Source organism: Mycteria americana, chromosome 2 (genome assembly GCF_035582795.1).
Source record: "Mycteria americana isolate JAX WOST 10 ecotype Jacksonville Zoo and Gardens chromosome 2, USCA_MyAme_1.0, whole genome shotgun sequence".
Lineage (NCBI taxonomy): Eukaryota > Metazoa > Chordata > Aves > Ciconiiformes > Ciconiidae > Mycteria > Mycteria americana.
Genome location: NC_134366.1, coordinates 89,416,708 through 89,433,847, shown reverse-complemented (window position 1 = coordinate 89,433,847; position 17,140 = coordinate 89,416,708). Strand labels below are relative to the sequence as shown.

At 37.2% G+C, this 17,140-nt stretch overlaps 1 protein-coding gene across 1 annotated transcript in view; it reads right to left on the bottom strand.

The window, feature by feature from the left end:
- Positions 1–17,140, bottom strand: part of CDH12 (cadherin 12) — a 165,799-nt gene that overhangs the window by 68,248 nt on the left and 80,411 nt on the right. Inside the window, exons 3-4 of the mRNA XM_075495640.1 lie at positions 8,091–8,210; positions 2,254–2,421 (exon numbers count right to left, since the gene is read on the bottom strand). Of these exons, the coding sequence (XP_075351755.1) occupies positions 2,254–2,421; positions 8,091–8,210 (288 nt within the window). The remainder of the gene's footprint in view (positions 1–2,253; positions 2,422–8,090; positions 8,211–17,140) is intronic.

Sequence of the window (17,140 nt, the reverse complement as noted above, 5' to 3'; positions counted from 1 at the left end):
CTTCTAAATTTTACAGCAACCATAATGAGTTTAAATGCAGTATCTGTGCAGGAGCAATAAAAGCCAAAATTACATGACGGTTGTACTCAGTTAAATTAAAAAAAAAAAAGTGGAAATAAATAAAACTGAGGGGTATTGCTATAAAAAATCTGAATGGAATAGCTGAGACAGTTAAATCACTGTGGGTGGTGTGGATGCTATCTAGGGACACCATTTTGAAGACCCACAGCAAATGCACAGCACTCATTAAAAAGCAAGTCAGTAAGGGTAAACAACATAGCTAATAAAAGCAAGAACACATCTTTCAAAAAAATGAAGTTCTGTCTCAGGAAGGACAATAGAAAGAACCATAAAATTTGCTTTATCTGTAAAACCACAATAAAGAAGACAAAAAATGAGTTTGAATAAATCTCTGGCAAACAAGCTAATAATAATTGTCTTTTAAAGACATCTGGAGGCAAAAGCCTGAGAGGAACTGTGTAAAGCCAACACAAAACTGAGATATAGAAGAAGTGCTCAGAGAAGATAAGATCACAAATGTAAAACTTAATGCATTTTTTTCTTTGTGTTCAGCATAGAATAGCTGGGGAATTTTTCTATTCTAGAACCCTTCTTTATGGGGGACTCATGAGAAGGTTAAATTAGCTATAGAAGCAGTTGTGGAACGAACAGACACAACAGTAACAAATCATTGGGATTAGCTGTTACATGCCCAAGAGCCTGAAGGATGAAAAAAGTGAACTATTATGATGTGTAATATTTTGCTTCAAACCACTATGGCACATGAAGTCTTGGAGGTGATAACATAACACTGATTTTTTTCCCCAAAGATTTCCAGGGAGTTCAGGGCAGCTAAGGATGTATATGACTACATGCACAGGGCAAAACAGTAGCAGGAGGATTAATGGACTCATGGAGAATATCCCATACTGAAAAAAACTCAACACAGCTTTTCTAAATAAAGGTCATATTTTGCAATGCTTTCTGAATTCTTTAAAGAGGTCAGCATGCAGGTAGATAGGTAGGGATGGATTCAAAACAAATGAGGGGAAGCTGTTTGCTGTGCAATATATGATTAATCTGTGCACCTCACTAATATAGGATGTTGTGGACTCTGAAATTTTATATAAATTTCACAGCAGCGGGGCAACTTGCTGTAAGAAAAATCCATTGAGGGTTGCTAAATACAAAGACACCATCTGGGCTAAAAATAGTTAGAAACTGAGGAAATGTTCTGGAGTATTGTTTGGCCTGTTATGTATGCCCTCTAGATGTCAGTGTAAGAGACAGAAGGCAGGGCCAGATGGATCTTTGTCTTAACATGGTCATTCTTACATGCCTGCAGAAATGCAATATATTTTCATACTGAGGAAAAGAAGAACAAGAATTTTTGTATGAGAGAAAACTGTGAAGTTTCAGGTGTGGTTTGGTACGTAAGGAGCATTTATAATACGTAAAGTGGGTTTACAATTCATGTGCAAGAAAGGAGATACAAAGTAAAAACCTGCCATGATCTTACTGCAAAGTTACACGAATGTTCTAATATGAATTTGCCTTATTAACAGCTTTTAGCAGCTAATTGTTTTGGCACAGTTATCAAGGTTTATGCTTGATTAGTGTCTGCATTTCAAAGTTACAGAATATACAAAACTTCAGTAAATTTAAGGAGAGCAGTAAGTGACAATCCTGCTAATCATACACAGACTATGAAAATCTTTAAATTAGCATACTTCTGAAAAGTCTCATTTAAACTAATTGATATGAAATATTATAAATTGTCAGTGGATGATCACTATTTTGAGACTGTAAGTGTTTTCAAGGACAGATATAATCTTCTGGGCCAAGACATGTAAAAAATCTGTTCCTGATCATCATAACAACAATGCTTAGCATGAGCCAGTTCTGTCTTTGGTACCTGGAAGTCTCAGGTTATAACCTTTTGTCATTTGAAGGGGATCACCCAGTTTTCCTTGACAAAAGAGTATTTCCCAAATCATTTTTAAAGTGTAAATGAAATGAACTCTCAGGCTCAGGCTGGTCCTGTGGAATGATGATATATTTCGTCTTAAACACTCAAAACTCATACTTTCAAATTAAGCTTTAAATTATTTAAAAAAACAACAGTATATTCTAAATTTTTTCATCATATACTGTTCTTCTTCCTGGATCTCAATTCCTTATCTAAAGGATTTTTCACATTAATACCTTCAGTTATGCTTATTTGAAAATTAGTGCATTTGGAATACAACATACTCTTAGGAAATCTGGGTGGGTTGTCATTGACATCCGTGAGAGTAATGTTTACAGTGGTAGTACCAGCTAGTCCTCCCAGCTGTCCTCCCATGTCCTTGGCTTGGATTAGAACTTGATATTGTTCTTTCACTTCTCTGTCCATATTTGGCAAAGCTGTTCTTATTACACCTATGAGAAGAAATGGGAAAGAGAAGGAACAAGTAAACAAAGGGCTGCGATTGTCTACTATTACATTTTAATACTGGATCTCTTGGACCAGGAATGGAAGGAACTCTTCCTAAAGGGTTGATAAAAGAGGAGTTCACACAGAAACATGCAAATCACTCGGGCTTTTCAAAAGTGTGCTCGTCAGCTATTCAACCATTCAAAATGACTGCTGTGCCTTTTCAATCAGGACAGGGACGGCTGAAAGAGAATGGTACATTTTCACTAGGGATGTGAATGGTGTGAGCATAGGTTTGCCACATTGGGACTGAAGAAGATGCATTGTGCAGAGTAAGGCAATGTAGGAAGAGGTGGCAATGCATTTCAGAGACTACATCTTCAGTTGTTTCCAACCAGTCGCTTGCCATTACAGTTAAGCTACTGTGGGCCAAGACAATATTCCTTCTGTACAAAAGGAGGACTTTTAAAAGACTTGCTTGAGAAAGTTTTCTTGATATAGCACATAGATGCAGTGAAAACTTTAGGAGTTTCCTTAAAGAAATGTAATTAAAATATCATAGTAAGACATTACCCAAATGACTCTTAGTCTTCAGTGGTTTTGGATATCTGACATCTAAATAGGTATGCCATAATCTCCCTTCTGATATGTTAAGAATGTACATGATAAAAGGAAGTGTAAAAACTTCCTTTTTACACTTGAATGTACATGATAAAAGGAGTGTAAAAACATACACTCAAATGTATAGGAGAAAATGTGTTTCTTTTTGTCAAAATTTTACAAAAGGATATTACATTGCAAATTGCTATATATGCAGCAATAGTTTTCAGAAAACGGTTAGGTGCAGATAGCATGCACAATTGAAGAATAAACCAATTGGAAGCATGCTTCTCCTCTAAGTTATTATTGTTTTAGAAAATATTATTTTCTAGTGTTAAACCATTTGGGTTTAAAAGTGGTCTTTTTCCCCTGGTGTTATAACGGGTCTGGAATCATAAGAAACAAACTTTAAGGGTCATTCTTATCTTTATATCAACTAACCGCTGCTGTGTTGACAAGTATGAATAGGAACCATTAGCTTACAGCACTTGTTCAGAGTCTAGAAATAACATTGACCTAAATCTGCTATTTTTGGAACCTATAAAAAATTCCCATTGAATTGAATTGTATAACTATTTCCTTTTTCTCCACTTGTAACACTGATGATGATAACGACAACATTAATAATAACTACTATTTACTATCTCAACATGGTATATACTGTACTGCATAGATCTGGAATATGACTAGCAAATACTTAAGAACATTTAGATACTGCATCACTATCCTTTTGAAATTTTGGGAACAATCACTGTTGTTGAATGTTTTGTTTGTTCCAGACAGAAATCTTGAATTGTAAAACTGTAAAAATGTGTTCATATTCGTGTGATATTCATGAAAAAATCTTTTTGTAAATAGGAGGAACATTACGATGTTTCCTCTTGAATCTCTTAATCTATATTTTTGCATTGTGGAGACTATACGTTCCACAATATTTTACAACATCCTTGGTATGCTCATTCTAAGGAGAAAAGAGCTATGAGAATTAAAGACTTCCCTTGTTATACAGCAAAACAGTAAGTAGAAAAAACTGAAAATGGGCAGATAATAGGTTGTGAGCAGGCGATGCAGTTCCTCTGATTGTTACACCTGGTTTAGGTACAACTGAGTGGCTTTCTCAGTTGGAAACATTCCAGATGGTCTTCAGAAAATGAAGAATTAGTTCTCACTCTAGTAGTAAAGTTTCCAATCACCCACTGTTTATTCCTATCTGGAAGTATAAAGGCATTCTATATATTTTCTGTAAAAAACCTTTGTCTGCAGCAAAAAAAATCAATGAGAAAAATTTTCATGTCTAGCAGTTCATAGGCAATTTTCCCTTATCTACCTACTCTATTTCAAAAGCAAAGAAAAAACCCTGAAAAATACAATTCCTACCAAAATCATCAGTTAATATGGAGAGGACAAGAGTGATTTAAAGTTATCTAACCAGCAAAATAGAAAAATAAAATGGAGGTAAAAAAACATGGGAAAGAAAGGACTACAGATTTTGGTGTTCCAGCTTCAGCTTCACAAAGAATATCCAAACTTTAAATCAAAGGCTTATTATAATGTAGAGGCCTTACCTGCATGTAATGGTGTTCTGAGTGTTTTTAAATCTTTCTAACTTAAGATTTTACAATAAAGATTGTTCAGCTCCAGAACTGAATAACTGATTTTTTTCTCTTTGCAAATGTCATCAATATAAAATGTGCAGAAAAGTATGGTCTCGATGAGGCTGCTGAAAATTGAAAATAGTATGTATGGGACCTGGACCAGAATATATACTCTGCAAAGTTATTGAGCCATAATTCAACAGGAGATGATCCACCTATGTGAAAAAGAAAATCCAAGTTCTGTGAAAAACCTCCTGAATAAATATTAACATCAATACTCCTACTGACACCAATTTGGATTTCAAGAATATAACTGAGGTCAGAATATGGACTAGAATACTGAGTCTAAGAAAAAAATGGAGATATCTAGCCATAAATAAGAATATTGACTTCATAAACACATCAGAAAATTGGGTGGAAAGAAGTTTGTCAAAAAGACAGTTTAGTAACAGAACAAAATGTACAGAGGAAAGATGAGGGAGGTTATCTGTCTTCAGAGAAGTGCTCTATGTTAAAGAAAACTCACATTAAAATCAGAAGAGTAATTTCATAGCATCAAAAAGTAACCCCCACGTATAAGACTTGAGGCTTTAAAATGTGCCAGTCCAACAGCTGCTTTCCAGCAAGAACTGTAATGCATTTAACCTTCCTGCAAGAGCAATAAAAGCTAACTCTCCCACTTCCACATAGTTTGCTTACCTCCAGCAAAGCACTGCAAAAAATTAAGAGGTCAGTAAACAAGAGGAGTAAAGGGGCAGCTGTGACATTCAGACCCATAAAGGTTAGAAACTATTTAAATGTACTAGATTCATATCACAGTAAATGTTTATCACCTATCAAGAATGATTTGAGAAAGGAATATGTGTCAAGTCATGTGCATGCCAAACGCAATCCTTATTTCACATAGAAAGTTACGGTCAGTAGTTTCACCATTACCGCTTTGTGATGAGATCCTGAGGTAGTAATAGAAATTTCCACAAACATATCAGCTTTTGTGTGGTAGAAGCTAACAACTAAACAGAATGTTTGGAACTGTTTGAAAAGGAATAAAGAACAAAAGTGTTATGATTAAACCATTTTATACCTCCATATGAGCTGCCTTCTTGAATACTGTGTGCACTTCCTTATCCCGAGAAGGAGAAGGATGATCAGTGCTATTGAATGGCTTCTGTTTAAAGAAATCTTCAATCTAGAAAAGAGGCAACTAGGGGGGGAATATGGGTCTATAAGGTCATGGGGAACTAATAAATAGGAATTATCTGTTCACTGTCTCATGCAATGTAAGTGTGAGGTATGAAATAAGTTAAGAGGTGTCACGTTTCAAAGAAGCAAGAGGAGCTGCTTCTTTACCCAAAAAACCTTTTGCTGTGAAATTTCTAGTCACTGGGTGTGCAGATACTGTGCTCCTGGACAAGTCAACTCTACTGGGAAGTGGAAAAGTTATGGAGGAGAAATCCTTTCAGAGTTTTAGTTACATGGACACTGCTAATCACCCAGGAACTTCGTAAGAACAAGTTATTGAAGACTAGAAGAGTATTCAGGGGGTACATCACTAAACACTTCTTCTTTTACCCTTCACTAGAGCTGAGCAGGCCATCACTTTTGGAAACATGATACAGGGCAGCATGGACCTTTCATCTGATGTAGTATGGATGTTCTTAAGTTCTTTAAATAACTACAAGGGAATGTTTCAAAATTCTCACTAGAATGCAAGAGATGGCAAAAAATAGCCAACAGTAGCAACCAAAAAAATGCTTATCTGTCTGCCAGCAGTTCTGAGTTTGTCTGTCATTTTGTCTTCCCGTTTCCTGTCAAAAACACGCAAGGCAGGTGTCTGGTGGTAAAACGCTGCAATGAAAAACCACTGTATCATCTCCTCAGTTATAAAATAAAGAATTGCCCAGAAGACCTGTAGTGCTGCCCAAGACTTCTGGATTTTAGAGCAAATCATTAAGCAGCATCCTGTGCATTATTATTCATGTACTGTTCATCTCTACAGTCATTGTTAGACCCACAGGTAACGCTCATATTGTGACCTTTCTAATGTAAGACAGGTACATTATTGTTGCTCATAGAAGCATGAATCTATATGTTTTTTTCTGGTATAGGATTTTAAGCTATGCTGGGCTAGCTGTTTCATGAATCTTCCTTTACAGCTGTGTCCATTCTTTTACCATCAAGGTCCACCTGAGTAACTCATTAAAGGTATTAATAGGCAGATGTGGAAACACTGGGTTTGTATGATGTTCCAGGGTTAGTAGGGTGCAGGCCATCACCTATGGTCCACTCACTACTCACTACAGAGTAATAGATGAGCATATACGATACAGCAATTCAAAGTGCCACGGGAAAAAAAGTTCTTCGTCAAGTACTAATAACTATTAATTTTTTTTCCTTGGGAAACTTGTACTAGAACTCCAATTGTGGCTTCAGTAAAGGTTTTTCTTGCCATTGAATTCCTCCTCATTCTTTAGAAGACTGAAATAAAAAAATAAGTATAAAGGTAAATACTTTTTTTTCCCCAAGACACTTGAAGTCCTATTTCGGTTTGAAAAGTAAAGTTGCTCACTGCAAATTGCAATATGATCTCCTGCTAAATGGAGTATGTGACAAAGGAATGTGCCCATTGGAGATAGTGCCCTAACAGCCTTATAAGGCTCTCGCTGCCAAACTATTGATTGATCAGGGATAAAGGCTCTTTAACACACAGTCTGACATTCAAGTACAGCTTCACTGGAAGGAGAAACTATTTGCTGAAAGAGGCATATGGACAGCTATCCCTGTAATACATTCAGGATGACACAATGCATGGCATTCACCATGTAGGTTACTGTCTCCTTAACTGAGTTACTAAATATAGAAACAAGAATGACATTTAGAAATATAGGACAAGATACCTAATTAACATGTCTACCAACCTCCCAAATACTTCAGTTTCTTTAAAAGTATTATCCTTTTCTGCTCACACATCCAGTAACCCCAGACAAACATATGCCCCAGGAAAAGAGGAGGGCAGGAGATGATTAGCTGTTCCACAGTCTCAAATTAGCTCTATATAGCAAAACAATCATTGCTAGAGAATTTCTGACTGTAAGTTCAGCAGGTAAAAATGCTGAGGAAAAAAGAATGTAGACCCAAGATACAAAACTGAATCATCAGGAAAAAAACCCCAAAAAATAGAATGCATGTAGCAGATAAAGCTTCAGCAATAGAGAAATGGTAAAGCATAAAAAAACCCCCTGTTTAATGTATACATATTTTAGATATTCCAGGACTGTTTGGAGGAGGATGTTTCTTTTGTTTCTACAACAGAGTGTAATTCATTCAAAAACTAGTCAATACTCAAAACTGAATCATGTGCGAAGTTACTCTACTGGCTTTTGGTCTTATCAGCTCAGTCTGTATTTATTCATTGATACTGCCCACATGAATCAAAATCCAAAGTTTAAATCTTCCCCTGTTGCTGATAAACTATTTACCTGTCTTCGGATCAATGGAGAAATATGGTTGCCCCTGAAGAATGCTGTAAACCACTCTAGCACTGTTTCCATAAGTGGGATCATCAGCATCTGTCGCCTTTACTTGAAGCACATATGCACCTGCAAAGAAACACAGGTAATCACATTTTCAGTATAGAGCAGTGATCAGGGATATTTCAGACACATTAGCCCTGTTGCTAATGGATTCTGTTGTAATTCTTGTTCCACTGGAAACAAGGCAAGAATAAAACAGTCAATTCTTCAGCTCCATGCTAGCAACCATCTAGGTAACAGATGAGGGAAGGAAAGGGAAGAAGCCCACAATCAGAAGATATTTATAAACAGTTTATGATGCATGCATTATTTACAATAACTTTTTACTCAACCCATATAGGATGGAGGCTTGGGAAAGCACAATACTGGATTTTGAAAAACGAGTATGCCCCACAGTTTTGTAAAATGGTTGACAACTATGGCAGTAAAACATATGAGTTGCCTTTAAGACAAGTGTTTGGTCAAGCAACTCCTGAATCTGCCAGTGAACCAATCTCTAAGTACATTAAAAAAATATACTGCAGTCTCCTAAAGATGGAATTCACATTCCTATTGTAGAATGAAATTAGGTGTTTGGTTCAGCCAGTTGTCTTCAAAATCCAGACTTGAGTCTTCTTCCCTTTCCAATACAGCTCAATAGGAAACAAAAGTAACGTGGAGGAAGAACCTCCCCTTGATACTCTATTTTCAGCCATGGTTATAGACCAGACCTAGTGCAGTTTGCTTTATATTCTGACTTAAAGGGGACCCATGCCATGGAGCAAAAGAAACGCACATGAAGACAGAAAATTCACTGTAAATGGCAATAGTCTTGCATAAATATCTTGTCAATTGTTTCAAGCAATTTACCTGCATTTCCCCACTGCCCCATAATGAAGATATTGTTCAAACTATAGTCTTCAGCAAAAGAAATGGCCACATATTTGGCTTTCCCGTCATCTTTGAAGAATTAATAGTTTCCTGTGATGTTCTGTGCAAATGAATGTTGGGATTTGCAATGCTGATTTGGAGTGCGTGAGTGTTAAGACAACCTACATGAGAAACATCACAGGGAGGAGCGTTATCCCCACTGTTTTTGTTTTAAGAAATGTTCTGCATTTGCAGGTCATCTGACATTTTTTCAAGAATATCTGTGGAATACTGTAAGCGCTTCAAGACTGCTTCAAACTGCTACTTTTCTGTAATGAAAACTGGCAAGTTTCAAAGCATGTTCACAATCTAAAATTAACCTGATGGACTTGTCAAAGTTTATTTCTGGGAGTGCCTCACTGAGAGATGCTCCATGTGAAAGGTCCTACAACTTAGACAGGAAAGTAACTCATAGCAAAATTAGCTGTTTGGAGGATTTTTTTTTCAGTGTCGTCGTCCCCTCCCCCCTATATAAGGATTGACAGTGGTGCTGAAGGGTTTGCAATGAACATTTTAAAAATATTTGCTGCATGATGGCTGGTCATACAAGACTGCTCCTGTTACACTTGTTTATTGAACAACAGAGAATGAAAAAGTATTCCAAGAGATATTCTTTCTATGTCCGGAAGAAGACACAGAAATATAAGTGTTATTTCACTAACAATCACTTTTTAAAGTCAATAGGCTGATCATGTTTTTAAGCTGAGGACAAGTTTAATTAAAATCAACTTCTAAAAGAAATAAAAGATAACCACAAATAAATGAATGAAAACAAACCATTGAGATGGATTCAGTTAGCTAAAAGCCTGAGGTTACTCTCTTGATTTTCTGGATGTGAAAGGTGAGGAATGATACATGTTAGAGAAGACCAAAGTTCATGTTTGGTATAACAATTGTGGAAGCAGTGCCTACTCAAACACTTGTGCCTTTCTTTACATAACACATAACCATAACTGACTATACATTAAATAGCTTATACAAGCCCAGTTGGAGGAATACATTTTCCTACTGGGATGACAGACAGAAGCTATCTAATACCTGTAGAGCATTTGATGGCTTTCATCTGTTCCTGTCCATAAGGAATATCTTTGTATTATCTTGATCTCCCACTTTCAGCCTTGTCTTCTGCTCCAGAAATTCAGGGAGCCACAGCAATAATTTAGTTCTACTCCAGTGACCAAGATGGAGAAGGAAATGGTAGCTTTCAAATTTTTTCCCCTCTTCCCTTGAAAAACAGAAGTTCACTGTACATGCCACCTTTGGACCCTTATTGTTGTGGAAGAAAAAGGGAGATCTGTTCCTTCTGGAGCAATTACACTGGCAAAACATGTTATGTTCACTCACTGTACAGTACAACTTCCCTTCCTGGTGTACACACAATTGTCTTCCTTCATTGCTACAGTATCTTACTACCTTTCCAACCTAAAAAATTCAGTCTACTTTTTCCACGGAAAAGAAATGCGACCTTTTAAGATAGTTGCTGCCTTCTTTCCTCCCTACCAAATTGTTCAGTCTTTCACTGTGTTCTGACCTTAGGCTGGTGAGTTTTGCTCCCCTCTGAAGTGGTGGAGCAAAGAATCAGATTCCCAAATGCTGAGGTCTGAGCTGGAACTGGGTGACTGAGCGCTCTGGGTGACAAGTGTGCTGCTTCAGGACTGGTTTAAGACAAAAGCCTGCACTTTTGCCAAAAAAAAAAAGCAGTGCTGTCACACATTCCCAAGTCTCCCCTTGGGCCATCACTCGTGTTTCTGATGCCACACTGGTTGCTACTTCAGGGAGCTGATTTTAGTTTGTCTTCTGAGTACGAATTGACAAAATTTTGTCAGCATGTTACCAAGACCTTTGCTTTGCACCTTGAAGGGAGCAACATTCTCCATAAGAGAACAGGACAGGCAGACTAAGATCTACAAATGCAAGAGCAGAAAGTTAAGTTTCTTTTTACGTGCACTTATTTTCTGAAGTGCTGAGTACTGAGAAGACCTACCAAAGGCCAGGATTTAAAAATCTAATGTTTCTGGAAGGCTAGCCACAGCACCTGCCTTCTCACACTTTATCAACAGAGAACTTGCAAACGCCGTAACAAAGACCTCTCCAACACTTGAGACTATCTGATAGAAACAGCAGACCTGCCACACAGAGCACTGGCCATCACCTCAAGAAGGCGAATCACATATTTTACTACTGACCGCATCAACTAACTTTAGACAACAAATGTAGACAGTTAAAAGGTTTCTAAAATCAGGCATTGAGGAAAATCTGATGTTACCTAATCAATACTTTTGCAGTACCTTTGGACTTTAGGATATATCATCTTTATGAATTTTGTTTCACTGCACCTCACTTGCAAATTACAAACAACATATAATATAAGTCTATATGCCAGCTCTTTTAAAAAAGAATAATTCTTAAATCTAATATTGTACTGATTTTTAGATTTGAAATCAATATTAACTGATACATTGAAGCTGCAATGAGAAAATAAATCATAAATGTGATTCAATTTTAAGGAAATTATTTAAGAAGAAACATTGTGCCTCTTGAGTACTTAAGCTGTTAGTTAATTAGTAATGCTTATTTTCTGTCTATTTCAGTTACAATTCTGCACCTGTATTTATCACTACCAGAGCTTTTTTTTTAATCCTTAGAAGCTCAGTTCAGGAAAAAATAATTACAGCGTACTTTAAAAGGATAGTAAGATATGCTAGTTTGCTATGCTAGGTCATATTCAGAAAGCAGACTTAGCTCTAGTAAAGTTTGTGTGAAAAATGCTGCAGTCTTTTTCTTCTGGAAAAATTATATATACTTTAAGAACATTTTACCTTCATATGAACAGTGTCATTTATTCATTTATTTGTAGAATTATAGATAAAATACCAACTCATTTATTTACTATTTTACTCTATCAAATCAATATCTAGAGCAAATCTGATTTTGTTGCCTTATGGTTAAATGACATTTCATTATTGTTGTTATAAAAGAGACCAGGAAGAGATCTGTATTTAATAGATAAAAAACTACTTATATTTTATCTCATTATGCCTAGCTTTTTATGCACATGGTAGAGTATTTAAGTTCTATTCAGATCTGCAATAAAAGATAACCCAAAACAAAAAGGCATATGCAATGAATAAGATAGATCAGCATGACACTGAATTAGTGGAATTCATAAATGTATTACCTCCAGGTGAAATAACACAGAAAAAAACACCCCAAATCCAACAATTTTAATTTATTTTGATACTGTCCTGCAAAACATCCTTGTCTCTAAAATGCAGAGACATGGATTAGAGAGGTGGACGACTCAGTGGATAAGGAATTGGCTGGATGGTCACACTCAAAGAGCTGTGGTCAATGGTTCAATGTCCGGGTGGAGACCAGTGATGAGTGGTGCCCTCAGGGGCCCATATTGGGACCAGTATAATTTAACATCTTTGTCGGGGACATGGACAGTGGGATTGAGTGCACCCTCAGCAAGTCTGCAAATGAAACCAAGCTGAGTGGTGTGGTTGATACTCTAGAGGGAAAGGATGCCATCCAGAGGGACCTGGACAGGCTAGAGGTGAGCCCATGCGAACCTCATGAAATTCAACAAGGCCAAGTGCAAGGCCCTGCACCCAGATCAGGGCAATCCCAAACGTGGATACAAGCTGGGTGGTGAGTGGATTGAGAGCAGCCCTGAGGAGAAAGGCTTGGGGATACTGGTGGATGAAAAACTGAATATGAGTTGGCAATGTGTACTTGCGGTCCAGAAAGCCAACTGTATCCTGGGCTGCATCAAAAGAAGCGTGGCCAGCAGGTCAAGGGAGGTGATTCTGCCCCTCTACTACGCTCTCATGAGACCCCACCTGGAGTACTGTGTTCAGCTCTGGGGCCCTCAGCACAGGAAAGACACAGACCTGCTTGAGCAGGTCCAGAGGAGGGCCACCAAGATGATCTGGAGCTGGAGCACCTCCCATATGAGGACAGGCTGAGAGAGCTGGGATTATTTAGCTTAGAGAAGAGAAGGCTTCGGGGAGACCTTATAGTGACCTTCCAGTACTTAAAGGGGGCCTACAGGAAAGATGGGGAGGGACTCTTTATCAGGGAGTATAGTGAAAGGACAAGGGGTAATGATTTTAGACAGAAAGAGGGTAGATTTAGATTAGATGTAAGAGATTCTTTACTGTGAGGCTGGTGAGGCACTGGAACAGGTTGCCCAGAGAAGTTGTGGATGCCCCCTCCCTGGAATTGTTGAAGGCCAGGTTGGATGGGGCTTTGAGCAACCTGGTGTAGTGGAAGGTGTCCCTGCCCATGGCAGGGGGGGTTGGAACTAGATGGTCTTTAAGGTCCCTTCCAACCTAAACCATTCTATGATTCTATGATTTACAAATGAATGCACAGATTGGTAACACTTCAGAATAAGAGAAACTTTACAAAGTATACTAAATTAACACAAATCAAGAGCTACTGACTTTATATTCATCAGCTTCTTTTAAGTTCCAACATGTTTAAGTAAAAAATGCTCAATTAAGATATTCAAGCAACCTTAATTTTTCTTATTATGATGTAAGTATTCACATATATTTAAGATATTGGCATGTGAGGTATTGAATGTATTAGTGGGGGATTTTTAACAAGAAAAGTTGGTAATTTTTTATAAATTTAATCCATACAGTGTCTCAGGAGACTGAAACAACAGATACAGCAGTGAACGTGTTTATTTGTTTTTGCATATTCAAAGCAAAGCTACTGTGGCTGAGAATGGATTTTGGAGCTCATCTCCTATTCCATCATTTGTTTCCTAAGCCCTAGCAACAGCAGTTTAAAACCAGTCAATATCCTTTTTACAGAGCAGTGACCATCTCCCCTTCTTTCCAAAACCACTATGACCAGCAAGTGGCTCCTGCTACACCACCAGCAGCAGCTTCCTTCAAACCAGAAATTATTTACCAAAACAAAGATTTGCTGAGAGAAAGTGAGCCGGAATGAGTGCTTTCAATGGAGATACTTACAGTGGAGCTCATGTCACTTATTATTAGACTTCTACCATGTAGGCATCTACACTCATGCCAGGCACCTGCACCTCACTTTGCAGCCAGGGGCTGGGCACAGGGAGCCTAGTAGCACTGCTCTGTATCTACCAGTGACGCACAGGCAGGCATGTGAAACACCACAGCTGAATCCATATCTATGTCCAAGTTCTCATGCAAAACTGTGATGTTGCAAGGTGAAGGAAGCAGACAGTGGCCGTCAGCCTGCCTGAAGATTCTGCTGCCAACCTAGGAGTCTGATGATGCCTGCACAGACCAATTCTTAGTTGTTTAAAAATATTAGTTTAGATGTTCTTAGGTACATGCTCCAGGTAATTCAACCTTATTACACAAAAGAAAGAAGAAATACTGATTTATAAACTAAGTTTTATTAAGGCAGACTTTCAAAGACATATTTTAGCCTCATAAATAGCAGGCACTGAATATGAAGAATAATCCACTTCACAATGATAGCAGTTTCAACTGTATTAATTCATCTGTCAGATCTTTTACAACAAACAGGTAATACGTAAAGGTTATATTTTTATGAGAGGTCAGGCATGTTTTTTTAATGTGCCTCCAGTCATTTACTAACTGAAATTCATACCTAATGTTCTAAACAAGTTTTCTGAAATTGGGTTCTCATCCTTTCAGTATTATCAAGCATTACCCATTGTATCTAACAAGCTTTTTATTTTATTGCAAAGCATAAAACCAGTATACTTTTAAAAGTAGACTCTAAAATCTAATTATTTTTTTCCAGGCAATAATACAGGGCACTACAGCTGTAAATCTTTAATGCACAGAGGTAGTGATGGAGGATCACATTTACTATAGCTCATGACATTTTAATTAAAATATGTACTTACATTACTACATGGAGTAATCAAATGAACAAAAAAAATACAATATTTTTTGTTGTTTGGAAATACCTTATATGATAGTTAGCATTTAAAAAGACTTACATTTTTAATTTTTGATGTGCAATCAACAAATATTTGATGTAAGGCATTATAAAATGCAGAAGAATGGAATGATGTGCTTAAGTAGTTATTTATATTTTAGAAAGAAAAGAAAAATAATGCTGAACAATTCACACAGCTCAAGGAAATGGTATGGAATTTTAATGAAGATTATATTTTCTTTAAAATAATACAGACAATATTGAGGACTAACATATTGTAAATAGTTGTTTTAATCACAGCAAGCATACTAGCCTAAATTTTACTCTGGCTGAAGTCCAAAGGCAATCCAGCAATAACTGCAAATAGAATGGGGCCCAAGATCTCTAACTCATTGGCCAAACTGACTAAAATAGCACTAAAATAGCTTTGTAATTTATATTAGAATGACTGGAGGGAACTATAGGAAGCCTGAGTTTATACCATAATGAGAATGTTTATGAAATAAGGATTTGACTTCTAGAGCTATTACCATTTCTTCTGACAGTCTTTCATTAGTACAAATGCTTCTTTGCCAAAATCAAAAGAATCTCTGAAAGAAGAGCAGTATTGATTAAAACTCTTTCCATCCAAAAAGTACTAGAAAGAAATTTCAAAATTTTCTAATACACCCAGTTTGATATTTTCAAACTGCTTATGAATGATGAGTCAAAATTTGTTAAAAAAAATTACTCCAAAATTCAGACTATCCCCAATTTCAAAACAGAACATTTAATTTATTGACTTTTTCCCCCTGAATTTTTCTTATAAAAGACTAAAATATTGATCTTTTGTACTCTTTCAGCCTGGAAATAAGTTTTGCCATCACCAAAGTGTAGGTGGGGTATCTTGCTGGCCGTGGAGCTATTGTTGGCTTCCAAAAAAAACAAACAGGAAAGCTTAATTTCTTATGTTTAGTTCATTGAACTGAAGGGCATGACCAAGAATTCACAAAATTCAGCTGGGACCAGATGAATTGGTTATTTCACTGTAGAGGAAAATGAGAGGATTCAAGGCTAGGAGAATAAGACAACAGACTTATTTACACATGATTCCTGCGAAAATCATATGTAGTCAACAGAATTGCAAAGACGAAGAAAAAAGGAGGTCACAATATGTCAAGTCTTTTCTCATTAAGATCAGCTTTCACTAGGCCTGCAAATCCCATTAAGTTTGGTAATAAATGCCAAAATTCAGTTAAGTAGTGGCAGTGCATTATTTTCCACAAAAAGTGAGGGGGACTTGCTTTGAGGCTTTGAAGAGGCAAGAGAAGGCTGGATGGGAGCAGTAAGGTTTGGGGGTGATTGAGAAGGGAAGGGATACTGCAAGTGAGAGCAGGACTTCAGCATGTTGTAAGTGTTCTACAGGCTCTGGGTGGAGCCTCTCTCCATTCCGCGTAGATCAGAGGTTTAGTCAGAGCACATTGCTCAGGCCCTTGTCCAGCCAAATTTTGAATATCTCCAATGACAGAGATCCCACAGCCTCTTTGGATGCTCCTATGGGATCCTGCTAAGCAGATTCCTGAACAAGCTCAAGTCTCCTCTTTTGAAGTCCAGGGCTGTGATTTTACCATTTGTCTTGTTCACTTTTTTCCTTGTCTTTTGTTAGTAGGAAATGAATAAGAGATATCGTATGTGCATTTTTATAGAATTTACTTTTTGTAATGGACTATCAAGGTAGTTGCATCTACTCGTGGTGAGTAAAGATCGAATAGCAGATCTTCTGCCATAAGCTTTCTTTTTCTTTTCTTTTTTATTCCCCAACATGGTTTTCTTGTAGAGTTAGAAGAGCTGTCATCATCTTGCTGTACAACCTCTCCCCTACCACGTGTGATTTTGTGTTTTTGTCACTCTGCTGGGAGTTGTTGGTGCCTAGTACTTTTGAAAGAAATCAGACGATTGTGCAAACATTTTTTAGATGGGCGGGAGGAAGGAGAGGAATACCTGCTAGCATAGAAACTCACTACTTTGCACAATATTCTTCCTAAACAATTCCCAGAAGAGCACCTTGGCAACCTGAACGACATCCATCCTCTTTTCAGAATTCAAGTAAAAACCTAATCAACATCTACTTTTCTTATGTTTTCTTTTCTTTCAGGGGGAAAAAAAAAAGGACAAGTGAATTCATGGCTCATTGC